The sequence below is a fragment of the Lepus europaeus genome, chromosome 14, assembly GCF_033115175.1.
Source record: "Lepus europaeus isolate LE1 chromosome 14, mLepTim1.pri, whole genome shotgun sequence".
In the NCBI taxonomy this organism is placed as follows: domain Eukaryota; kingdom Metazoa; phylum Chordata; class Mammalia; order Lagomorpha; family Leporidae; genus Lepus; species Lepus europaeus.
In genome coordinates, this window is record NC_084840.1 from 58,706,063 (window position 1) to 58,733,599 (window position 27,537).

At 35.1% G+C, this 27,537-nt stretch overlaps 1 protein-coding gene across 1 annotated transcript in view; it reads right to left on the bottom strand.

The window, feature by feature from the left end:
* The window catches only part of RYR2 (ryanodine receptor 2), a 776,922-nt gene that overhangs the window by 71,561 nt on the left and 677,824 nt on the right, over positions 1 to 27,537 (bottom strand). The window contains exons 75-82 of the mRNA XM_062210679.1: positions 27,182 to 27,218; positions 26,316 to 26,427; positions 23,940 to 24,036; positions 22,034 to 22,137; positions 20,526 to 20,577; positions 17,942 to 17,995; positions 5,654 to 5,753; positions 3,834 to 3,913 (exon numbers count right to left, since the gene is read on the bottom strand). Coding sequence (XP_062066663.1) covers positions 3,834 to 3,913; positions 5,654 to 5,753; positions 17,942 to 17,995; positions 20,526 to 20,577; positions 22,034 to 22,137; positions 23,940 to 24,036; positions 26,316 to 26,427; positions 27,182 to 27,218 — 636 coding nt within the window. The remainder of the gene's footprint in view (positions 1 to 3,833; positions 3,914 to 5,653; positions 5,754 to 17,941; positions 17,996 to 20,525; positions 20,578 to 22,033; positions 22,138 to 23,939; positions 24,037 to 26,315; positions 26,428 to 27,181; positions 27,219 to 27,537) is intronic.

Below are 27,537 nucleotides of genomic sequence, written 5' to 3' on the forward strand. Positions count from 1 at the left end.
CAGGGTTAACTGTACAATCATTAAGGATACTGAAAATAGATCACTGTAAAAATTAAGAGTGGGAATCCAAGAGGGAGGGGGAGGAAGATTTCGGGCATGGGTGGGAAATTTCACTATGTTCCTAAATCTATACGTATGAAATATATAAAATTTTTATAAATTAAATAAAATTTTAAAAATACTCAGTTTACACAACTGATACTAATGTTAACTTTATCATGAAATAGTGAGAAGTTTGTCAAAGCAAGAGAGTTGTGTATTGCTATGTTTAGCAGTACAGAAACATGGCTTGGAACAAGAGAATTGCTTTACACAACACCAAAAGCACCATAAATATAAGGGGCAAATAGTATTTTTTAATTCTCTTTCTGTCATCCTTTAAGTACTTGGAAATTCAGAAACAGTGCAATTTAAGCCAAAACAAGATCCACCTCTTATTTACAGCTTTTCAAACAAAAGTGAGTTCCATAAACAGCTTTCCAATTTGAGAGTTGTGATTACCACCTGCTAACACTATAGCCATAAAATCAATTTCCTATATCTCTAAATCTACATGAGACTAGGAATCATCTGAGTATTAAAATTTTCTCCTCTGTTTTCAGAATGATGTCCAGATCTGTGGATAAAACTTTGGTTAAATGTAAATGTAAAGCATGCTAAAGCAACACACAGCTCTCTTGTTAGCTTATTACATTACATATGGGCCAGTGCTGTGGCGTAGCTGGTAAAGCCGCAACCTGCGCACCAGAATTCACATATGGGCATAGGTTCTAGTCCTGGTTTCTAAACTTCCAAACTAGCTCCCTGCAAATGTGCCTGGGAAGGCAGCAGAAGATAGCTCAAGTACTTGGGTCCCTACACTCACGTGGGAGACCCAGAAGAAGCTCTGAGCTCCTAGCTTTGGATGAGTTCAGCTCTGGCTACTGCAGCCATGTGGGGAATGAACCAATGGATGGAAGATTGATCTTTCTCTCTCTCTCTCTCTCTTTCTTTCTCTGTCCTTCTCCATTTCCCTTTCTCTCTATAACTCTACCTTTCAAATAATATAAACAAATCTTTAAAAAGAGAATTAACTAGGAGTCCATAAGAAAGTAAGTTAAAAAAAAAAAAAAACAGCTATTTCCCATATAGGTAAAAGTGTTGCATGTGTCAAGTAAAATACAGGAGGTTCCTGATGCAAGATGGTTCAACTCACATTTTTTTGAATTTTATGGGAGTGTGACAGTGATGCACATTCAGTAAAAAGCAAACTTTGAAATTTGCTCTTTTCCCAGACTGGTGATATGTAGTTGCTGGTGGGTAGAGGAGGCAACCAAGAGTCTACAGTTGCTAAGTGTTGCTAAGTTGGGAGGTTCAGTAGATCAGGAGTATTTACTGTATTCTATAATCATAAATGTTTACATATTTATGATTTTTGCAACCAGTTTGGTATTAAGAATTCTATTATAAACACAATGTCTATCTGTTGCTAAACATGTATTTTCAACTTATAATACTCCTTTTCTCAACTTACAATGGGCATAGCTGAAAGTAGCTCCATCACTAGTGAAGGAGCATCGTACATACAAGATTTTAGAAGGCATATGCAAAGGTTTTATTTTATTATTTTATTTTATTTAAGATTTATTTATTTTTTACTTGAGAGTCAGAGTTACACAGAAAGAGGAGAGGCAGAGAGAGAGAGAGAGAGAGAGAGAGAAAGAGAGAGAGAGAGAAAGAGAGAGAGAGAGAAAGGTCTTCCATCTGATGGTTCACTCCCCAATTGGCCACAACAGCAGGAACTGCACGGATCCAAAGCCAGGTGCCAGGAGCTTCTTCTGGGTCTCCCACGTGGGTGCAGGGGCCCAAGGACTCGGGCTATCTTCTACTGCCTTCCCAGGCCATAGCAGAGAGTTGGATCGGAAGTGGAGCAGCTGGGACTAGAACTGGTGCCCATATGGGATGCTGGCACTGCAGGCCAGAGCGTTAACCTGCTGTGCCACAGTGCCGGCCCCAACACAAAGGTTTTAAGGAAGTAAATTACTGCTTTTCTCCAAAGCTCAAATAGAGAAGTAACTATATTAGTACTGTGCAAATAGGGAGCAGTTAAATAGCCACAGTTTTAGCAATAATCTTTTTCAGAAATCAGAGCCAAAAGTAATATAAAATAAATATGTAAAGAACCCTCTGCACACACAGACACACACACACACAGCTGATGCACGTATAAACACATAGGTACAAAGTATATGCCATGCATGTTTGTATACACACATACATGTGCACATACATACATATATAGAGAAAGGGAAATGGAGAGGCACATACATACATATATAGAGAAAGGGAAATGGAGAGGAGAGAGATCAATCTTCCATACATGCATACATACATGTTTATATACACACATACATGTGCACATACATACATGCATACATAGATGCACCAAAGCACATATCCATTTTGTGGAGGCAGTTATGATAACTTACTGGTCAATAAAAATGAAGTACATGCAACACTGCTCTTTAAAACAAAGGAATGTGGCTTAGAGGGTCGAGGGTAGTTGGGAGAATATAATTTAAGAGAGAAAACATTTATCTAGACAACAAGTATAGATATTATATGATCTTTTGAGACTCCCTCTCAATCCATCTATTCTTTTTTAAAAGATTCATTCATTTATTTATTTATTTGAAAGAGTTATGCAGAGAGAGGAGAGGCGGGGGGCGGGGAAGAGAGAGGTCTTCCATCCGATGGTTCACTCCCCAGTTGGCTGCAATGGCAGAGGCTGCGCTGATCTGAAGCCAGGAGCCAGAAGCTTCTTCCAGGTCTCCCACATAGGTGCAGGGGCCCAAGAACTTGGGCCATCTTCTACTGCTTTCCCAGGCCATAGCAGAGAGCTAGATCAGAAGTGGAGCAGCCAGGTCTCGAACTGGTGCCCATAAGGGATGCCAGCACTTCAGGCCAAGGTGTTAACACGCTGTGCCACAGCACTGGCCCCAATCCATCTATTCTTAATGTGTGTGTGTGTGTGTGTGTATAATGCAATGAAGGTCTTTTGAAGTAAAACCTAAGGCAAGGGAAATTATTTTTTGGTTAATACTTTGGAAAAATTTGGTATGTTTTTATTTTTTATTTTCATTTAGTTATTTATTATGGAATTAGAATGAGCTGGTTGCCCCCACCAGGTTCCATGAGCACAGCTCCACAGTTTTATATAAGGATGGTCCCAAAGTGGCTCATGCCTTAATAAAAGAATATACCTGTCAGGGCTGGCATTGTGGCATGCTGGGTAAAGCCGCTGCCTGCAGTGCCAGCATCCCATATGGGCACTGGTTCGAGTCCTGGCTGCTCCACTTCCGATCCAGCTCTCTGCTATGGCCTGGGAAAGCAGTAGAAGATGGCCCAGGCCCCTGCACCCACGTGGGAGACCTGGAAAAAGCTCCTGGCTTCTGGTTTCAGATTGGCGCAGCTCCAGCAGTTGTTGGCATCTGAGGAGTGAACCCAGGAATGGAAGACCTCTCTCTTTCTCTCTGCCTCTCCTTCTCTCTGTGTGTAACTCTTTCAAGTAAAAACAAAATAAATCTTTTTTTTTTTTAAAAAAAAAAGAAGAATGTATCTATCATTGTAAAAGGCTATACTTGGTCTAACATGTGTTCTGACAACAAGCTATCTTTAGGTTTAGGACCTGATGGTATAATCGCTTTTTTTCTTTCCTAAGCTATCTCTTGTGTATGCTACTAAATTAAAATACTGACATTCTAGATAGGAAATGAAAAACTTCAGAAAACATATTTTACTATATAATCCATTTGTCTGAAAAGTACATTACATGGAATGCTGAAAGATCTTACCTGCTGTACTGTGGAGTTCCCACCATTTAAGATTGCAATCCCAAGCTTCAGAGTGGCAGCTACCATTGGCCCAGTTTCACCTGAAAAATATTTAAAAATAGCAGTCCTTATATCATTTTACCTGCTCTGTTAACCTATTCTACCTCAATAGGTGAATTTTTAAAATTATTATTATGCCCTCTGGGTTTGTATAATGGTAAAAGGAAGACAGACTGACTTATTTACCAACAATGCAAGGGAAAAAAAGTTCATGGGAAGGGAAAATGGAATTTAAAGATGTTTATTTTGGTGCAAAATAATTTTGAAATCTATGCATAAATTTTCCATAATACACATTTTCCACTAATTTTTGAATTATATGGTATTAAAACAATAATCTTTATTTTGCCATCAACATTTTAAGAGATTTTGTGTAAAATATTCAAGAATTAAACTATATGAAAACATAGACAAAGGGAATAAGGAGAAATAAATAATTTTGAAATACTGAGACCTGAAATCATCAAGCGTCAAAACTAGCCATATTTATTAAAATAATGCTAACACAGGGGTTGATGTTGTGGCATAGTGGGTAAAGCCACCGTCTGCAACACTGGCATCCCATGTGTGTGCCAGTTCATGTTCTGCTGTTCCACTTCCAATCCAGCTCCCTGTTAATGCCTAGGAAAAAAGCAGAAGATGGCTCAAGTGCTTGGACCCCTGTACCCATGTGGGAGACCTATACAAAGCTCCTGGCTCCTGGCCTCAGCTTGTTCCAGTGCTAGCCACTGTGGCCATTTGGGGAGTGAACTAGAAGATGAGAGATCTCTCTGTGTGTGTCTGTCCTTCTCTCTGTAACTCCTACTCTCAAAATAAATAAATAAATATATATATATATCTTTTTTAAAAATAAAAATAATACAAAATAAATGAGTTATTGAAACTTTCTTTAAGAAAATTTTATTTTCCTCATCCTTCAAGGATATTATATTTGAATAGCTTTTATTATTCCATTACTTTTTTAAGAATATGTTTATATAGTCTCAGCTTTTCTAAGACGTTTATTCTCAATTTGAAGATTCTCATAATAATGACAAAATTTTAAAATCCAACTGGTTATCTATAACTTAGTATATGTTATTTTTATTTATGTTCTTCTATTTAGAATTAATTCCCATAATTTAGGGAGACGGGTCCTTCATAACAGAATGTATCACCATTACTTTTATTTTATATTACAAATTATACTAAGAATGCATTCAAATAGAAGATATTACTAATGTATTAAATATCATCTTGAAATCGGTGGCTCCTGAGATATTCAAAAGTACTTTAACTGTTTAAAAAATTCATTTAAAATACCTAAACATTCAAACCTAGGATCAGCAAACTCTAGTCTGAGGGTTAAATACAGTTTGTTACCTGTTTATGCAGATAAAATTTTATTGGCACATGGCCTCCCTTTTTGCTTGCCTGGGGTCTCTCTTTAATGTCACTATGTCAGAGTGAGAGTGCAAGACCCACACAGCTGAAAATATTTACTCTTTACCTTAGCAAGAACTTGCCTGGCCCTAATTTATATGATCAGTGAGCTAGATATTAGTCATGATACAGTTTCCAAAACTTGAAGAACAGAAATAAATTGTTTTTAGTAAGATTCTTAAAAACAAAAAAAAGCCTTTTACTGTGTACATGAAGGGAGTTAGTATTTGTGAACTGTCATCCATAGTAGCCAGGAAGCAGCAACTCTGGGATTGAGTCAGTAGGAATGGAATGAGGAACAGGAGAAGGTGAGGAAGCCTCAGGAGCAGGTGTGTGTGAGGGTGGAGCTGCGATCTCACCTTTGCTGGCACTGATTGTTTGTAGCACCATCTCAGCGGCCCCGCGGTCATGGAGTCTGGCTTGCTGGTAGAGAAGTTTTTGCTTTTCCATTTCTTTTTCCTGAACACAAATCCCAACCATTTATGTTGTGGCTATCAGTAAGCACAGCAGTGTTCTATAGACCATAGTTTGAGTCATCTCTTCATGTATGGGCTCTATGACAACATTATGGACCATTTCATCACCAACATTATTATTAAACCAATATTAACATTTTCAACTCTTGGTTTTTCCCTTTATATTTTTCTCGATATACTTTTGGTACTTGATTATCAGGATAGATTTTTCTCAATTTTAGTTATTTTATTAGTCCAAAGCCTGTATCACAGTTTTGTACTTCATCATTGACAAGTGCACTTTCTCATGTACACATTTGTGCATAAGTTTGTCACATTTTGAATCATCTCCCATGTCATGGCCATAACTTGATACTGCTCAGCAAATGGCTCGAGTTGCAAGTTATCACTGAATCACAGGAAAAAGAAATTAACTGAGACATCTTAGAGCTTAAGCAAAATTGAAAGCTGATATGGATAAAAGGTAGGCTTCAACTACATAGTGGCTCATGATAGGAATCTCCCCAGTCAGCCCCAAGAATCAAGATGCAATGTGCCTTTATATTTTGTAATCTCTGGTGGTAACAAACGATACTGCATGGTGCTGCTAGAGCAATGGCTGGAGTTTGTTCTGTTCCACTTAAGCTATCACTAAAAACAAAAAGAAGAAAATAAGAATAAAATATAAAGGCACAGCAAGTTCAAGACTGGTATGACCATTCACTTGAGCAATCCAGCTCGCTGGAGAATTGAGACGGAACTAAGCAGTATAAGTTGCAGAATGAAAGTTGCATAGAGCCCTGTGACAGCGAGTCCATCAAATGGCGTGGTAGAGAAGCTTAGTCAATGGGACATGAAACAGTTAATTAGTATCATGTCCATAAACACAACGGCCAAAACATATATGACCTAACAGCAGGAAGAGCTGCAGCAGAGGTAGCCAGAGTGACAGCTTTGCTGCCATAAACTTTCCATCCAAAGTACGGAAAATAGACACTGGAAGATGGAAGAGGTTTAAAAAATGAAGGCTTGCTAGTTACAGAATATGAAAAATAAAGGAAACTAAAAGGAAGGGGGAAAGAAATGGGCTCAAACAAATGAAAAAAGAAACCTTTAAATCAAAAGCAACCAACACAGACATTTATGCTGTTACCAGAGAGTTCTCGCCGAGGCTGGCAAATTTGTTTCTTAAATCTTTGATAATATCGTGCTGCGAAAACAAAATTGATCAGGGTTTTTTTTCACACTATAGTTAAAACTCCTGTGGTTAAATTTTATTTTTTTCTTAAATTATGTGATAGGCCTAAATGGAAGCAGAGAACAGAAAAAAAAAAAGGCAGCTTTGCTTTATGTGTAGCCATGCTAACATCTCAAAGGTTTGCCTTCATGTTTAAACCTCTTCCTGTGAAGTCAAAAACAAAACGAAAACAAAACCACACAGACACACAAAACCATATTGTCATTACAACACAGTTTCAGAAAAACTGAAAGAAGACCCTTTCGTCTGCTCTTCAGGTGTTTTTTTAATTGATGAGTAACATTTCATTCTTCCTTTTAGACCCAACAATCTTTTGCTTTACTCCCATTGCCAGAGCTATAATGGGACTTCGCCTACAGCTAAACCAACTTCTTCTATGGAAGAGTTTTTCAGCAAGAAAAAGAGAAGAAATTATTTGCTTACAGAATTTCCCTGTGATTTTCACTAACTAAAGAGGCAAGGGAATCAGGATAATTTTTCTAGGGACCCAACAGAACATATGAAGACAATTACCACGAGACCACAGAAGACGGAAGATGGCAGCATACCACACACTCTCAAGAAAATCTGAACAAAATCATTTGCCATTTGTGCCCTAAAAGTGGGTAGATGAGTTTAAAGAGTGGCCAGAACAATTTACAGAACAGACTCTAAGTTCCCAGGATCCTCTTTGGTAACTGAAATTATGCATAGTACATGGATCTCAGAAATATCAAGAAATACAATGTCAAATTACCTTCGTTAAAAATGAACTCCCTGGAGGCAGGTGTTGTGGCCTAGCAGGGTAAGCCTCTATTTAGGACACCCACATCCCATATTGGAGAACTGGCTTGTCCCTGCTGCTCCACTTTCAATTCAGGCTCCTGCTAATGCACCACAGAAGTAGCGGATGATGGCTCAAACACTTGAGTTTCCACAACCAACATGTCACTGATGGAGTTCCTGGCTCCAAGCTTTGGCCTGGCTCAACCCCTACTGTTGCAGCCATTTGAGAAGTAAACAAGTAGATGGAAGACCTCTTTCTCTCTCTCCTCTCTCCTCTCTCTCTCTCTCTCCCTCTCTCTGTCTCTCTCTCTCCCCTTTCACTCTGTCTTTGAAATAAATAAATATTAAAAATAAGCTCCCTGGACAAAAGTCACTCTCATTTTCTTATATGGCATTTAAATTTCAATAATAAATACTTCAGAGAAAATGATGACCCTCATTTTTTAAAAAAAAGCACTGAGCAGAAAACCTATGCTGATATAGAAACAGAAAAGCTTGTATTTCATAAAAATGGATCAGGTTAGTCTCTTTCTTGAATTTCTTCTTTGTTAAATTGAGCTGGAAGCTGTCTTTAATATTATTATACTGCATATTACCATTTATTATTATTTCTTTCCAGTCCTTTGTTCTTTGAGAACTGCCTTTGAGTATATAATTTTGTCACTAGGACATTTTATCACAACATAAAACAATAAAACTTTGAAAGCTAGACCATGAAATACATCAAGAAAACAGTGGATTGTGTGGAAAGATAAAAAATTTGTTCCAATTCAAATTGATGGTGTATTAACTTTTCTAACCAAACTGGAGATAAGTCTTTTAAGTATATCTTAGCCAGAGTAATGGCATCTTGAAAGCACTTTTTAAAAGCAGCAGGCCTCCTCCATGCCAGATTTAATAATCTGTGTAAACATCTTAAATAAACACTCTTTCTTACCTTCAACCTACATTTTAGATTTCAAGTTATTCCAAGGTTATAGAGAAAGGTTGAGAAAAAAAAAAAAAAAGAAGAAGCTCTGTTATTTGATTTTCCCTTAGGCAAAAAGTTCTCATTGCCAAAAGCAACCAAGAATTATCGGTTGTTATCCTACTAAGATGGACAGGAGTTTCTTCAAGGTCAACTGTGTTCATAAATCAGACGCATGATCAAATTACTTGTATATAGATATTCCATGTTGCTTTTTGATTTTTATATGACTGAAGTTTGTAACAAAATTGTTAGTATTCCTCCATTTTGTCTAAAAATGCCTCAAGCTTTTCAGTTGATAGGGAGAAAAGTAGAATGGCCTGAGGGGAGAAAAATGTATTTAGCTCTTCATGTTCCACATGTGAACAAAATTAAAATAAGAAGAATAAATTATAACTGTTCCTGGCTTCTTGATGGAGAAAATAGTTTAATCCCAAAAGAGAGGAAAAGATTCTTTAAACTGAGACACTCTGATGACAGCAAAGATATTCACAATTTTTTTGCAGGATCTTCCTCAGGTATGTGGACATCTAGTCGGCATGGGAGCACATCACGCACGGCAAAGGCTACCAAATCCATCATCTGATTGTCATGGCAATGAACCCAGTTGCTTTTTTTCTTTGTATTTCTAAGACTTCAACAACTGCTTTAAGATTTTCTTGTTTTCTTCTTCAACTGCACATAACAGCAAGTTACAAGAGAAATGTCTAGCAACTGAACTCTTTCAAAAAGCACTTTCCATAATTTACTAATGTCATAGTCAACTTGAGATATAATTACTTGATATCTTGAATGCACTCAGAACCTACAATGAATGTCAGTATTACAAGAAGAAAAAGACTGAACAACGGAAGTTTCACTCGGATGACTATGGAGACAAAGATGAAAAAGAATGAAATCATGCTAATGCTTTGGTTCACAACCCAAAGAGACCAATTAAGAAAAGGGAAAAAAACAAAAGCATGGATAAGAGTCACACCCATTTTGTTTATAAATTTTTCTAGCTTTCTTGTTTTATTTATGGTATAGAAATTTTGCATATTTCGCATATACAGACTTAGGAACATAGTTATTGTTGCCTCCCTATCCTCCCTCCCACTCTTCCTCCTCCTCCCTCTCCTATTCCTTCTCTTAATTTTTACAAAGATCTACTTTCAGTTTACTTTATACTCCTAAGATTAACCCTACACTAAGTAAAGAGTTTAACAAATAACAATAAGAAAAAAAACACTGTTCCTCAACAGTACAGACAAGGACTGTAAACAATCATCGGATCTCAAAATGCCAATTTTTGGTGCATTCTTAACTTCAATAAACCTTACAGTGCATTTCAACTGCTGAAGCTAGATTAGCTATGTTTAAATAGAGCTGACTCACATTTTGCAGGAAAATCCTTAAAACATTATAACAATTGATGGCTCCCATTTTTAAAAATTAAATATAGAGAGTATTAAATACATGAACTATATGTACTTAAATATATTAACTATTTGAAGTTTTCCAGAAGAAATGATCCCTGAGGACAGGAGCCATAGCTGTTTCTTTGTTGTAACTGCAATGCCAATACCCATTAACTGCTTAGTTTCCTGCTTCTAACAGGTATTAAAGAAATCCATAATGTATGAATGAAAGCACAAAATAATGAGGTATCATGCTGTTTGTAATCACAACTAATCTGAACTATTACAAATGCCATTTTGTGTGTGTGTGTGTGAGGAGTCATGGAGCACAGTGTAAAATGTTTATTCAGTTTACTTCTAGTCCAAGATGTTTTTAGAATTATATATATGTAAACAAATACTAATTATCAGAGTGTGGATTTTAGTTCATGGGACTTTTTATCAGTACCTTTCCTCATTACCCATTGTCTTTGTTCCTGAACTGTCAAATAGTAAAACATATTCCCCAGTTTTACTTCTCAAAAGAATGAACATAGTTTCCAATGATCTGTCTTTAACAAAAAGAAAAATATGTCTCTACTCAAACTTTTCAAAAATGCTATCAAAGTTTATTATATAAGCAGAGACAGACGAAACACTAACCAGAGACATGTACTTAAACTCTCAAATAAAAACTTTGACTCAGTTGTTGAGGATGTTTCATGCTAGCACCCATTTCCCTCAGGGGGGAAAATGCCCTTGGATTTTAACTTCAGAAATTTTTGTTTCATCTGCAGAAATATATTATATGTATTTGACTGATACAATCAACTGTTGAATTTATGTAATTTCCAGTTGGCTCCCGGAAGCTTGTATTAAAATGTGCTGAAGAGCAGCAGCAAGCTGACAAGACACTATCACATGGCTTTCTACACCACCCGCATTCCTCGCAGGTTCAACCATCAGTCCTTCGACACCTTTTTTTCTTACTCTATTATGTACCATTTTAAATACTAAACCAGAAAAGAGTGGAGATACACAGGTATGTACAGAACCAAGATATTACTTTCTATAAACCATTTTCATTGTAACATTTTTATTCTAAAAATGATGAAATATGTTCTCTTTTCAATCTTCCACACAATTTCAGAAAAAAGTGATGAACAGTTTCATGCCTTTATCAGCAATTTATCCAAACAGGAAATCACCTTAAAAATTGAAAAAGAACTAATGCATGAACTGCAAACCACACAATGTGTAAAGGTGCATTTGACCCCTGAGTACATCCAGTTCCAAGCTCTTCCTTCTAAGAAGAAAAGGCTGAGATTAATTAACATGACTTGCTAAGGCTCAGAGGTCTCCTGCATTGTGTGTGGAGTTCTGTGCTCACCATGCTGTAAAAGTTTCTCGATGGGTTTACTTTACTGGTGTTGTTCATTGCGTGAAAACTGTCAGAATCAAAATATAATTTGTGTCAACTCCAGGCAAAACTAAACACTTAAATCAGGAATTCTTGAAGGAGAGGACTTCCTGTATGCACACCTGACAATAAGAACTATCCCAAAAGACTCTGCCAGAACCACAGCTTGACACAAAGACCGCCACGACCTTACATAGAAAATACATCTGTGAGAACATCTGCCCAAGAACTGCCCAACTGACCCTGGACGGATGCCACCCTTGTCAGCGACCCTTGTAGCCAATGACAATTGCTTCAAAGCAACTTATGTAAGCCACCTCATTTTATCTGCAGAGTCGCCTCCTCTTGCCTCCCTGAATACACGCAGAGATGACTACACCACGTGTATTCCCACTGAAATGTGCATCTTTGAACAAATTCATTACCTTTGGACACTCTCTCTCCATTTGTTATTTTATCTGCAGAGTCGCCTCCTCTTGCCTCCCTGAATACACGCAGAGATGACTACACCACGTGTATTCCCACTGAAATGTGCATCTTTGAACAAATTCATTACCTTTGGACACTCTCTCTCCATTTGTTATTTACATTGACAGTAGAGAAAGTGAAAATACCTATCTGCAATAATAATGGCTAACACTAAAACAGAGCCTGTTATGTGGTAGACAATGTTCTGAGAGCCATTTATACATTAACTAATTTAACCTTTATAATTATGCTATGATTTAGTTACTAAAATTAGCCCCAGTTTGTACTGGAAAAATGAGGGTTAAGCTCACACAGTTACCTGGAGGAAATGAGTGTCAAAAATAGAAAGTCCATCCAAGTGTGTGTACCCTTAAAAAACTGCTGTCTCATATTTACTGTATTTAATTTATTCAAGTATAAGCTTCAACAGTAATATTTTAAAACTGATAGCACACACAGCCAAAATTATATATATGAAAAGCTTACAATTTTGTATATGTCTTCTAGACAGCTTGCTCTTTAGGTCCACATATTCATTTGCATGAACTATCAAAATATAACATACAGGACTGTGCTTTCCAGGAATATTTCTTGTACTGGGGTCAGTACTCCATCTCCACCTAACTCCCTGCTCACCAAGCCTTGGCCACTTGCCTTGTCTCTGAGTTAGAATGGCACTAGAAATGGCTCACACAATACAGTGACTATGGAAGCTGGCTGCTACCACCAATACCACTCACTGAGGAGACCCCATGCTGATAGATAAGCAGAGACTGCCGGGCCTGGGCACTAGACATACTCCACCCAAGGTGGCTGTGACTTCCCCAGGGATTTCCTGGCAGAGCTGCTAAGTACAGACAGAAAATATGAAAAAACGGAACTTCCTGTGAGCAATAAGAGAATGGATATGGAAGAGAACCTATAGATGATATGCTCATGATTTTTCCTTTTCTATCTATTTTCTAGAAAACCTGGTCTAAGACAACAGATCAAAAATAATTTTATGCCAATAATTTCATATTTAAAATTCACTTGGAAGATTGCCTGAGTATTCAAGAACACAGGCCTCTCAAATTCCTCAAGCTTTTGTTGTCTGCGATTCAACTGTGTAACAACCAATCTTCATGCTTTAGTACATATTTTGGATATCGTATACATTTTGCAGTAGGAATTAAAGAATTTCAACTTTTCTTCATAAAAGGAATAATTGCTTCAATATTTTGTGTTTGCAGGTCTGCATTCAACTTTTATTCATGTAAGATTTTCTTTGCAAAAATTCAGGAAGTCATATTAATTTAAATTACTGTCTTACTATGAACAGTACTAAATAATCACATTCAAAGTTTAAATTAAATAGCCTTTGGGGGTTTGTTCATTTTAAAGTCAATTCATTCTTGAAGAATTACCAAAATATTGAATTCTTCACAATTAGATCATTGGAAAGGCTTGAAGGAAGTTCTTTAATCACTGGGATAGTGCTATGTAATGTCATTCTTTATGACATTTGGGAGCTAAACAGATTCTTCAATACTTATTGGTACCTACTTTGGCATACAAGCTGGGTACTGAGCTTTGACAGGTATCATGTTATTTTAGTTATGTCTGAGGCCCACATGGGAGAGAATATGTTAGTCCCCTAAGTTTTTGTTATGGAATGTCAGCTTTGCCACAGGCATATTTAGAATTTAATACTAAAGGAATTTTCTTCAGTCAACTGTACAGAATAATAGGACCTCATAACTCATGAGACAATTCATCTGTAGTTAGAAACTGGGTATTCGCCAAAAGATATTCAACTTATCTAATATTTGAGAAAGATGACCTGGAATATAAGTTAATGCTCCATTTCTCCCAGTTATCTAAGTTCCAATATCATTAATTTATATTTTTAAGAAATTTTTATATTCCTTACATTTCCACAAAATTTCTTCCATTGAATCATCATTTTAAGGTTGCACCCTCAGATTTTATACAAGGACAATAGAAGAAATAACCATCTGAAAAATATTTCCACATGTTTGCAAAATCGTATTTCAAAAATGTCTGTGGTCCCAAAGTTCTTTGATAATATGTGTAAGAAAAACCTATCATGCTTGAAAAATGTGTTATTTGATTTGAAACATTATTATTAACTTGTCTTATTTCATGAAAATAAAAAAGCTAAATAAAGCACTCAATGGCAACAATTAAGTTTTCAGGTAACTAGTAAAATAATTGTTTTTCACTTAATGTTGGCTTCTTTATAAGATTTTACTGTCCTTTTTATGTCTTAATATTAAAGTAGTTCCAATTGTAAAATAACTACTAAATATGCAATAAAGCTATTAAATAAAGAGCTGTAGGACATGCATATTTACATATATTACAAAGCAGGGATGTAAATCATTGAGTTAAATCAGAGAAGCTTTAACAGGATCACAGCGATAAAACATCTGTGATAGAAGGAAAGAGCTGGCAAGGACTGGGCATTTTGGTCTCACTTTGCTATTTTATGTGTCTCTTTGGTTTTACTGTATTCCTCATGGAAATTTTTCTTATAATACCACTCTTATTATATTTGCTTCTTTCTTCTTCTCAATGTCTTTATTGAATGCTGTACAGATAAAGAATTTAAGCAGAAACTACAACAGATTTAATAACCAACCTGTTTTAGTAATAAAATTCAATTACTGTATAATTTATGTATTTTCTCAATTCATTTAACATAATTGGTTGTTAGAATTATTCAAATTACCAAATAACCTAAGATTTCTTATAACTTGCATGAAAATTGTCACTTCTAGGTTCTATCTTAAGTATGTCAAAAAACCAGATATTGTAATGTAAATTGGGTTGATTACTAAAATAATGAAACTGGTTAAATTCTTCAGTGGTTTTGTTGGTTTCACATAATCAAACTAAGAGAAGAGTATCTTCAAAAGTCATGGATTGCATACAACTCTTTCAATTTTATAAGATTTCACATTGCTTCGGAGTGTTCCTTTTTTCAAAAGTAGCATGATACATACATTAGGCAAAAGTAAACATTAAGTTCCAGTCCCAAATCACATGGAGATCAGCAAAAGGACTGGCTCAACTGGTTGGGAAGTAAAAATCCCCAGAGTTGGTCTATTTTGATTCAGTGGAAATTGTCAGTGACTTTGAAATCTTGTCACATAACAGGACAGTCACAGCTGCTGCTCCACGTCCTCTGTTTTGGAATTGTCAGGTTTTGCTATCATGTGAGCATGCTGACCATTCTAAATCCACAGGTAGTCCTTTATTTCCATGTTAAGGCCCCATACCTCAGTTGATTCCTTGTCATTAGCCTGTCCTGAATCCTCATATGATCCCACTGCTAGCCACTCCCAGATTCTCTTCCTGAATTAGGAACATTTCTGACATCACTAAATTTGACCCTGTGTACTAAATTAGGTATACTTTTGGATCTAGCTAAAACTGATCCCTCTTTCAAAGTCAAATGCTGTCCCTGACTAGGAACACCTTCTCCTGCTAGCCTAACTAATCTACCCTCCTTGTACAGTTGTCAAAACACTCTTGGATAGGAACTTTTTGTCTAAGTAGGAAATTAAATATTTGGTTGATGTTAGGAGACATTTTCATGTTTTCGTCCCTTATCAATTCATAGGAAATCTGAGAAAATCAGTGATAAAAATCAATTATTACTAATTACTAACTATGTATTATTTAAGTCCCCTGAATATTGTTGCCATGTCCATCATATGTCATTAACCATTGTATCTTTCATATCAGAGATATATCTTATAGAATCTGCATGATATCAAATTTAAAAATTTACAGGATTATGTTATAGGAAAAATATGTTCCTCCAAATGTAATAGTGATTTATAATTTTCAGCTTCTTCTTAGCATATGTTTTATGAAAGCCTAAACAGATTTAAACAGAAAATGTCTCACTTTTTCCTACAGAAGACAAAGTATAAAAATTACATTTATAAGCTAAAAAGCTTTTTTAAAAAACTGTATCTATCGATCTGTGATGTTTATGATCAGTTTCCAAACTAAATAACCTCATTTAGACAAAAAATATAAGCTAAAAAGAATCCATATCAAAGTAAAAAAATAATTCTACACCGAAATAATTTTTCTTGACAAATTCTCTGGATCAAATATTTAAAATAATAAGAGACAGAAAAGGTTGTCTACTTCTTTTTAGTGAAATGCCAGTCAGAATCAATATTAAAACCATAAAACGTAACCTCAGGTTACTAACTGAAGGTAGTTATAGCCCAATGGAAAAATCAACTTTTTTCTAGTCTCACCAGGGATGAGGAGGTATCATGTCTGTTTTCAAGTAGTAAGAAAAAAATATCAAGAGGAATGTGGCCAGAGGTTGCACTGAAAAGTCCTTAGATAAATGTTTTTTAACTGAAGGACTGGATTCTTTTACCCCAGCAGAGTAATACAGTTCAAAGTTAACCTGAAGAATTGTAGGCTCTGAGTCATTTAAACTGTAAGAAGAACAAACTCATGTCAAGGAAAGATCCTGAAGAGACCAATTACACTGGAGCTATAAACTTGTAGAAAGATTTTCAAGATCTTTAATTACAAAAGAGTCCAAGATGTTGGGTCTAACAAAGGTAAATGTCACAAGAAACTGAAACTGAGACCCAGACAAATACACACATATATAGTTTTACCTTGCTGCGTTGTGATCCTGTGACCTTAAGGAAGGATGAGGACAAGAAGCAAAATAGCAATAAACAACTGCTCTAGAGACAACCAATAGACCATAAATGGTGTGCACTTCAGAAAACAACATTAATTGCTGCTCACACTCATTCTGATTAACTCCATTTCTTAACAATAAAGATGGATTAGAGAACAGAGCATACATACATTAGAATAGATTATAGTGTCACACAGGAAATGAATCCTATGACATGGTTCTCAGCCAGCAATAGTCATGGATTATCCTCAAGTTACTTTGTTTTAATGTATTTTGTGCACATCGACTTAAATACCGCAGAGATGCTCTTACAAATTGTTCTTGAAAGCATACTGACTGCTCTCAGTTCATTTCTCACCTATATATTTTTATGGGTCCACCAAAATTAAAGACTCATTGCTGGCTATTGATGAATTCCAGACTTCTAACTCAAAGTCTAGACATTAAATTAATAGGAAAAAAAATCTAATTTCTATTTCCTTCCACTCAATTTCTTTTTGAAAACTCTAAAAAATAAATAAAATAAAGAAAGAAAAGAAAAGAAAAGAATAGTAGTTAGCAAGAGTTTTTTTTTTTTTCCACAGAAAGCAAAAGTACAGTGTAAGCCAAAGGAGGCAATAATATTAACTTTCCTTTTGCTAATCAACATTAAGCAGCATTTCAAGTTATGTGGGATATTTAAAGACTAAGATCATTCAGAAAATAATGATAAAATAGAATATAGTCCTAGGAATATATGCACTCCTACCTCATGCAAGCAAACTGCATCGTGTGCCACCATCTACATATGTACATGGAATGAGTGACCTAATTGGGCAGAAGTCGAAAGAGGCCAAATCTTTAAGACTTCAATTCAGAACAAAATATTAAGCCAAAGGTTTAATTCAAAACTTGATGTCATGGTGTTCTTCAATAAATGTTTTCCTCCCAGATCTGGTGGGAATTTCCGAACACAATATCACTGAGATGAGAACATTTTGAAGCAGACTCATCTCTGGGGCTTCTCGGCAACACTCATTCTGAACATATGGGCTGCGTTTTGTTATTTAACTACTCTATGTGCCTTGGTCTTAACTGCAGCAAATGTTAGGACTCAGGTTTGTCCATCCAGCTCTGACATGCATTTCCTTGACACAATAAGCTGCAATAAGCCATGAAGCAAGAAACATAAATGTCAGTTACAAGCTATGAAACAATGTTTCAAAACAGAAAAAGAAAAGACAAATCCAGAAAGACTGGTCTTACTTCAAAGCTCTTCACTTCTTCTTCACCATCATCATCTTCCTCATCATGACAACTCTGATACATGTGAAAAACAAAAAGTAGAGAGGAAAATACTGAGACAGAAAGTACACAAGAATTATTTAATATGGAAATGAAATCATTTATATTTTATCATTAACATTGTTCATATATATATCAGATATATTACTTAAATGATACTAAAAATAAATTTATCACTTAAGAAAATATTTTATATAGTACTTGTATAAAATTAAAATGCAATCAATTTAATACATAACAGAGATAATTACAAAGTCCCTATCAAACTACACACACTACTTATTCATGCATTTGCCTTGTTCAAACCAACTGCAATAAACTAATACTACTATATGCAATGCATATTAATTAAAATTAAGAAAGTAGTGGATGCTAATTAAAATGATTATCATAATCCTAATTTTAGCTTCAATTTTATTGAATTTGTTCCAAAAGAAGGAAGTGAAATTCTGTTATTCATCTTATTCTATATACATGAAAATGATAAAACTGGTTAGTCCATTATTTGGGGACAAAATGGTAAAAGATTTGTGTTAAGCCATACATATATTATTATTTATTTCACATGGCTTAAACTTTCTTGCTAAAGAAGCAGTTTTTAGGACTGTGATCTCAAGAGGCAGAATGCCTGATTCGAACCCTGAGGCTGTCAGGTACTAGTTGTTTAGGTTTGGGCCAACTCCTTCATCTCTCGGTGTCTCATTTTCTTCATATTAAGATGGGAATAAGAAAAACAGTGCCCAGGTTCTTGAGAGGATCACATGAGTTAATACGACAGTACATCAAACAGTTTGTGGGAAATGGAATTGAGTTCATTTTGGTTCAGAAATTATCAAATATATGCTTATTTCCATAATATACATTTTGCATGGACTTTTTAAAGACCTCCTTATAAACAGATTTCAAAATGTCTTGTGCCCAAATAATCTTTTAATCCTGTTTTCTGTGAACTTCCTGAAGTATGATTGTATTTACATTTGCTTGTGAGGTAGGCAAAAATTAACTCTTAGAAAATCTCAGCTATTATCAATATTATCATTTTGAATTATGGTGATCAAAGGAAGTCAATCATCCTCCAATATCTACAGTAGGAAGAACTTCTGGTTCTTCAATATTTGATTGTTCCAACACCTCTAAGCTATTTATGTTTGGTAAGTACTCAGTGTATCAGTGAGTATATAGAGGAAAATGCTGAAATATAAGTTACAAATCAAGAAAACACTTTCAATTCAATAAGTCACAGTACTTTTGGTATGGAGAAGAAATGGACATGAGAGAGAAGCTCAAAATGTGATCCCTCTTGGCCCCTCAATGATAAATTCTAAAAGGTCTGTCACATTCTTTCATTTATTCAACAAATCTGTACCAAGCACCACCATTTCGATTTAGAGTAACAGGCATATGATCATGTTTGCAAGGGTGGATACAGAGTGAGGAATCAGACCTGTAGCCTTTTCACAGTGGATAGAGGGCTGAACTTCTACTGATTGGCATGGGAAGGCACTGGGCACTGCAACCATAAGAGATTTGTTACCAGATCTGTAGCAACATTTTACTGTACTGGATGGAAATAGAAGGATTCACAGATACAGGAGAATGCTCATCAATTGCACTGATGTAATATAAATGAAAATGCTAAGTAAACAGGGAGTTACTAGGCCTGAAGCCCAGGACTGCACTTTCTGGATCAGAACATGTAGATTCTGGGTAAGGAAGAGAGTATCCCAAGCAGGGAGGCAAATTTGAATATGCTCCATCCATCAACAGGCACATGGGATAGAGAAAGTAAAAGAAAAACATAAAAAAAATTAATATCGATAATGGGGTTGTGGCATGGCAGGTTAGTTTGCTGCTTACGACACCAGCATCCCATATGAGTGAAGGTTTGCATCCTGGCTGCTCCATTTCCAATCCAGCTTCCTGCAAAGCGCCTAGGAAAGCAAGACACAATGGCCCAAGTGCTTGGGGCCCTGCACTCACATGGGAGACTAAGATAGAGTTCTGAGATCTAAGCTTCAGCCCAGTCTAGTTCAGTAAATACTAGATTTCATAGTCAACTCATCTCTCAACAGTCAAGAATTTCTTTAATCAGGACTCATTATTATGCCATGTAACCTGTTCCTTCCCAATACTCCTAATACTTGCTCTATCATTGGATTTATCAGAATTTCTAATAATCATTTGTTTCAATTTTGGTTTCCTCCTGATATAATAAACTTAAAGAAGATAGGATGTGTGCAGTGTTTTTTTCCTTACCATGTTATTCTCAATACCTTGGTGCTCAGCAAACATTTGTTGAATGAATGAATGTTTACAAGATCAGTGAGCTCCTCATATATAAAATGCTAATGTAGGAAACAGTAATTACCCATCAAGGAAGTTAGAGCAGAGATTCACACAATTGAAAAGTTGAGATTAATGCCTCTTGTTTCTAAGATTTAGCAATGTTTTGTTTTAATTCAGAAATGTACAGATTCTTATCCCTTGTCAAGTAATTTTTCTTTATTAAAATTAAACATTAAAATCAGAGAGAGAACTCTTTTACCTTTGCCATAATATCTGCATATGCCATATATAAAAAATCTTCCTCGAGTTTGCTATGGAAGACAAGAAACAAAAATCAATCTTTAAGTTGAAGATCAACCATATGTGTAAAATAACATTTGTATTTTTCTAACAAATACAACTTTTTAAAATTAAATAAACAATTCAAAGTATTTAGTATCTTAAAATCAGAAATCAAAGACTCAGAACTCCTAAAGAGCTGTCTCAACCTTATCTTACAGAATAGGACTTCAAGTCTTAAACAAAAATAACAAATGGTCTATTGAGTTACACACAAATATGATAACTTAAATTTTCTTGAAACTGTAAGATTTAAGTGAGGTATGAGCTTTTTACAGCAAAAGTGGTATTTAGGATTTGATGGAGAGTCTCCCCCAATTATAATGTTATCATAAAAAATAAGATGCTCATAATAATAGTTCTTAAAAATCAAGAATGGTTAACAATGTTTATTAACTTATTTTGCAAAGTGTTGAAACCATTAATACAAAAAGAAAGATTTCTATAAAACCATCTAACATACGCACAGTTATTTTAGCAGTTTCAGCCATGAGAAAAATTCACTTAAGAGAAACACCTCATTACCTGACAATGCCAGACACAGAGTTGCTCTATACTTAGGGATGAGATGATTTTGTTAATTAGGAAATAATAAGAGAGAGAGAGAGAGTGAGAGAAATGATGGATCACATTAGCTAGGAGGGAGAAATGTACATCATCATGGCATGCAAAGAAGTCAAGGGGACTGTTCAGGACTTCTGAGAAGACCTATGTGGATATGGGTTGGTAGTTAAACCATCTCCCAGGCTCTGCAGGAACAGGATAGGCCTGGAGCAGGGACGAAGATAAAGTCGGTACCTCTGCAAGGTCCTGGCTGCAAACAACCTATGCAGTGTTCCCTGTAATGAGCAGATGCTGAGCACATTTTCATTACTGGGTCCAAGAGTGTACATCTCATTTAACTCCATAGAGGTTTCCCTTTTTAGCTATGGTATATTTTTATGACTGCCAAAGATAAGACAAATGGGCAATGTCCTTAAAATAAACTTCCAAATTGAGATGATGGCTCACCTTGCCACTAAGGGTTCCTAAGATCTGCTGCACAATGGAGACACAATCTACCCAGGAAATTTTGAGTCATCATTGGTCTCTATATACTTTTGGTACTAGAATTTGTTTGTTTTTTCTTTATTAAGGCTGTTTGCAGTAAAGACAAAAAAACCTTTTCTAAGAAGAATCAGAATCAACTAAATCAGCTAATTACAAAGTTGTAAGAAAAACTAGAACTCATAAGTAAGTATTAAAAGCTGAAATTAAATGAGTGGTTTGTCTCTAGGTGTATGACAGACGGGCCATATCTTTACATAACTCTCTCTCTTACCAAGAACAAGATGAAATTGAAACATGAATACATGACATATAGAATACTCAGAAGTGGGTTTCTTGATTTGTTCTTCCTATGTCTCATATAAATCCTCCCAACCATACCATTTCTCTGTTAGAGCTGTTCGACTAAACAGAAGAATCAGCTGATGTAGAGGATCAACTCTCTTAGTCACTTCATCTTCCTCTGGAGGTTCAGCCCCAGGTTTCTGCAAAATGAGTAACATGGATAGAATTTCACATTAAAAAAATGTTCACTCAAGTGCAAAAGAAATATAAGAGATAGGAATAAATAATAAAAGGAAAGCCTTTTCTGTTGTGGCACATAGATGTGTATATGTGTGTATTTTATGTGCATTATATAAAAGTTCTTCAAAAAGTTTATAGAAAATGGAATTAAAATATGAATTTATTTTGCTGCAAAAATTTTCTAAGGCATTCCTATAAAAAGCCTTCAAAGAGTTCATGAAAATATGTGCTTTGAAAAAAATATGTGTGGATTTCAAAGTTCATTTGTACCACAGTAAACTCATGATTCTGTTTTTCCACAGACTTTTGAAGTTTTTTTATACATGCTAAATATGCATATATGTATTCGTGTATGTTGTATATATATGCTATATATAAAATATGAAAAATGTCATATAATATGTTATATATCCATTACATTACTAATGTAAGACTATGCTTCTTAATTGGGAGAAGTATTCTGACCAACAAACAGTATAGGCAAGGATGTCTTATTAATTTAAAAAAAAATTCTGGAGGTTATTCTTCTAAGCAGATTTCTAACAAACTGAAAGTATATTTCCTATACAAATTTCAGCTTAGGAAGGACTTAATATATAAAAATTTGCAATGAAATGCTAGCTCATCCCAAGTACAAAATTTAGTTCAATAGCAATGAAAACTGCTTATCAAATAAAACACTTTCATTGCCTACACAAATAATGATAAGGAAAGAATACTAAAAGAGCCAATGCTTGAACCAGTCATTTTTTTTTTTTCATTTTCAGCTACTTTCAAAGTTTAGGAAGCTAGGAAGATGATTAAGCATAGAATTATTTAGTACTGAATTTTTAGTGAATCATTTGATGGACTTTATAACTCCATTTACTTTTCCCTTTGAACTTTTTTCTCTACTTGAATGGTACTCTTTCCTGGATTTAAGGCTTAACTTTGTGTATACTGGGAAAATTTCCTCAACATGCACAAATAGTCTATAGTTGTTTGAAGTCTAAAAACAAACTGAAATTCTCTTAAAAAATATGGGGGCAAACAGGGTTAGGCTCTTAAACATGAGATTTTTTTATTATTTGTTTCCTGGTAACTTATGAGTTAAAAAATAACTTTTAGAGAAGTGACCCTTAAACTGGGAATCATGAAGCTTTTGTCTGACTAGTTTCTAAATGATGTATGCTTGTAAATATTTCTGAGAGGACTTTTGCCAGGTTTTTAAACAAATGCACAAGTTACAGAAAATCACAATGATGAACCTGTGCAGAGCACTCTCCCGACACAAGCCTCTTTGTCAGACTGTCCTGTGGAAACCGTGTTTGCCTTCCACCCTGTTACCGATACTTCCTCTTCTTGTGTGTATTCTGTCATTCTACTCCATGCTTATTTTTAAATCTAATTATTTAAAAATCTGTTTGTTGGCTAAGCTCTCTTCAGTTCAGCCCTTTATAGTCTGACATATTTAAAAGGGGCTGTGAGAAAGAATTTGAAAGGATAACTGAACATTTATTATAATTATTATAATAAATACTTGTAGTAATCATCTTAAACTCTGAATTGCTTGAAACTGATGGGTATAAGAAAAGTGTATTTATCCATAGGTATTGAGTGCAATAACAACTGAGATTTAAAATGTTTCCTTAAACCAATGTACTACCACAATTTTTTCTTTCATGTTATATAAAAACTGCTCATACCAACAGTGTTCCACCAAGTTCAAACTCTCTTTCGTAATAAAACCCCACTAAAATACAAAAAAACTCATTAAACGTACTGCTAAATCTTCTATCAGTTTATCTTCAAAGTAATGTTCTTCTGTTTCAATCCATGACTTTTCATATCCCTGAAGGAAGAGATTGACAGCTCGATGCCTAAAATATAAGCACAATTTCAAATAAATTTTTTTTAAAAAAAAACTGTAAAGGTATTCAATCATACTTTATTTCTAGACTATCTGTGCAGTAAATTTTTAAAATCAAAGTAACCTTCCTATTCCCGACTCTCCTCTTGAGGAGAATAGAGAAGGTGTCTTGGGACACATATTGATTTGAATTTAAATCCTGGCTCAGCCATTTCTAAGCTTCGTAACATTGGTGAAGTTACTGAAATTTCCCAACTTTCATTATTCTGATTTATAAAACCAAGACAATGCCACGTACATTTCAGTTTTGTAAGATAAGTAATGTAAAATGCACTGGGTAGATTTTCCTTAAATGGTAGCTATTCTTATATAATGTGGCTTCTGATAAGCCATGTACTGTGTGTCAATATAGAGATTAGTTTGTATTGAAGTTAACATCAAACACAGGTCGTCTGGATTCCCAAGTACAATTGTACTAAGTGAACTTATGGGAGTATATACCCAGAGATTAAATTCTGGAATAATAATAATAATAAATGTTCACCTATGCAATAAAAGAGGACCAGAGAAGACTCAAAGAAGCAATGTGAAGTTAATGACAGACCTGGATGAGATTTGGGCATAAAGAAGGATAAAAGATGCCACGACAATAGGGACACCAAAGAGATATCACAGGTGACTGAGTGAGATGGTGCTGCTGTTGGAAAAGATGCTGAGCTTAAGGAATTCCAAAAATAGGCTAAGGAGTTCTGAGACGCAACAGCAACAAGGGTGCGTGAAGGGTCTTGCGAGTTGGGAGGGGAATTAGCAACGCAGCTGGAAACACTAGAAATCACCACAAATTTTTTTTTTCTTTTTCTTTTTTTTTTTTTTTTGCAAGAAAGGGAAGTCAGAGGATGTGCTGGTGCTCATAGTACAGCATACCTGTGCAGCATCTAAACTGAACCCAAGCTAGGCACTCAGAAATTCTGATTCAGGAAGTTGAGGCCTGGATATAGTCAATGTGTTTTTTTCTTAAAATAATCAGGTTGTAGAAACAGTGGAACAAAAGCTATAATTTTTAAAACTGCATGTGGGAGTACAACAGTAAAGCATGACATCTTAGAAACTGCTCAAATTCTGGTGGCACCAACTTGACAGGAGGCAAGGAACGAGGGATTTGAAGAGGTAGCCATGAAGGAAAGATGGTGGTATAAAGCAGATCAAAGGAAAACTGATGAAACTGTGCAATGACCCTACAGGGATAACCAGAAAAGAAATGAAAATATAAAATTCAAGATTAATATTCTTTGACTATCTGGTGACACCATAAATGACTCAGAGAACTTAAAGTAGCACATGGTTTGGGGTAGAAGTTCAGATATTTCAGGCTCAGTAGCATGCCATTCACTATTCCAAAATGCTGCAATAGAAAAACAGAATAATATTCTAAAGGAACTTGAATAAGGGATAGAAACTGCTCCAATACTGCAGCAAAGTGCTAAAACTAGATGTATGCAAATTGTCCTGGAAACAATAGGAGGAAGCGTTAAGTTTGCAAGGTCAAAGATGTACCTGAACTGAGCCCTGTTTACCAGGTACCGGGATGATGTGACTTATGTGAAGTTCAGGGTAGGAAAGAGCATGGTTTCTTGCAAGAACTGTGGGAAAGCTGAGATGGTACCCTACGTCACCAGCGAGACTTGAATATACCATATGATCCTGCATTAACAAGTATGTCTATGACACCTCTAACAGAATATTAATGGAACTATCAAATGTATTTATATCACATCAGCTCTTTACAGCAAGCACCGATAGTGACAAAAACAATGACTAACATCTATTGTGACAACCTCACTTCTATGAAGTCTGCCTACATCAACCCATTAAACAATAACAAGTTTATGAGACAGGTCCTATCATGATGCAGTTGTAAAAACCGTAACAAAGTCAGATAATTAACTGCATCAATGGCACACAGCACAAACTACCATGCCAGGATTCAAATCAAGGCAGTTCGATTTCCTTTAGTAAATTCCTAATTTCCCTACCTTGCCTCACAGAAGTGAGCAGATATTCTTCAGTATAATAAGATCATTCAGCAATTACAGTATAGACCATGGGGTCTGAAAATCTTAGAAAACTTAAGCATTCCAGTAAAATCAATACATTCCTCCCATCCTTCTCTTGAATGATTTTACTAATGTGAAGCTAGATTCACTATCACTCATTTAATCTATGATAAACATTAAAAGATTAAAAACTTAAAACTTAATTAAACTTAAAACATTAAAAAAAAATTCTGACCTCGGTAGATTATACAAGGGAGCCATTCGGAAGCAGGCTACCACGGCCCTTTTCCTTTGCTTGGAGAGTAGCTTGTGCCATACGGCCTTTTTAGACCTCTGAGGATGTTCCACCTAAGGTAGAATGATAGGAATAAATACATATTTAAACCCCAAACTACCCTCAAAACCGCTGTACTGAACAGTTATACCTTTCAATTATCCTACATTTGGAATTCCAATTCCAAAATTACTTTAAAATTATGATGGAAATGTCCACATCCTAAAAGTTATCCAAAGCTACATTTGAAATAGTTTCAAATGCAACATAATTTCCTTAGTAAAAATGTATTTTCCCTGTGAGTACTTCAGAAGCTATGTCATCCTTAAAATCAATGAAATATAAAAGAATTCTATATAAAATCATTTTATATCTTTTTAAAAATTTTCTTTTACTCTTTAGTTTCTTAATGACTCTAAAACCTATTTCTTTCCCTACACAAAAATTAACCTTTTTATTTATGTATCCATTGTTACTAATTTTATCAGAAGAGCTACAGAAGTACTGCTAAACACAAAGAAAATTCTAGTTAAAAAAAATTCTACAGTTCCTTAATATAAGATAACAAGGCTTTGTGAACATAGTATCAGGAGTGAGTAAAGGGATTTAATTTTGCAGGAATGTTACAATACATAATTATTTTGTTAGAAAGGAAAAAAAGAAAATTCAAAAGTTACAGTAAATGATGCAAGCAAGCTATTTATTTAACTAATGGTGTTTGGAATTCTAAGAAGAAAAAGAGATTAATTACAAGTATTAGAAAGAAAAATCTAAACATGTAATTATGAATTAATTAGTAATCTCTAGGCAATTGAACATTGTACTTCCCAGATTGTAATATCGCCGGCCAATAAATTTAGATTTCTGGAAGAAATAAAAATGTTATGTTAGGTAAAAAAAGTAAAACTGAATTTATTATCCTTTGCAGTAAAGGGCTGAAATCTAATTGTGCCTCAATAAAACATTATGAGTATTTAGACTACAGTGATTTAAAATTTTCTTCAGGCAATATCCCCTTAAACTATTAAGGCAACCTTGTTAACTGAAAAGCACTTATTTCTGTGACCTCTCCCTTCCATAGGGTCAAGAAACAATTGTCTACTTTGGTTGCCTTGTTGATGAGTGAAATAAATGAATAAATCATTGCTGAACTTTAATATTGTGAGTGAAAACACAATCAAGG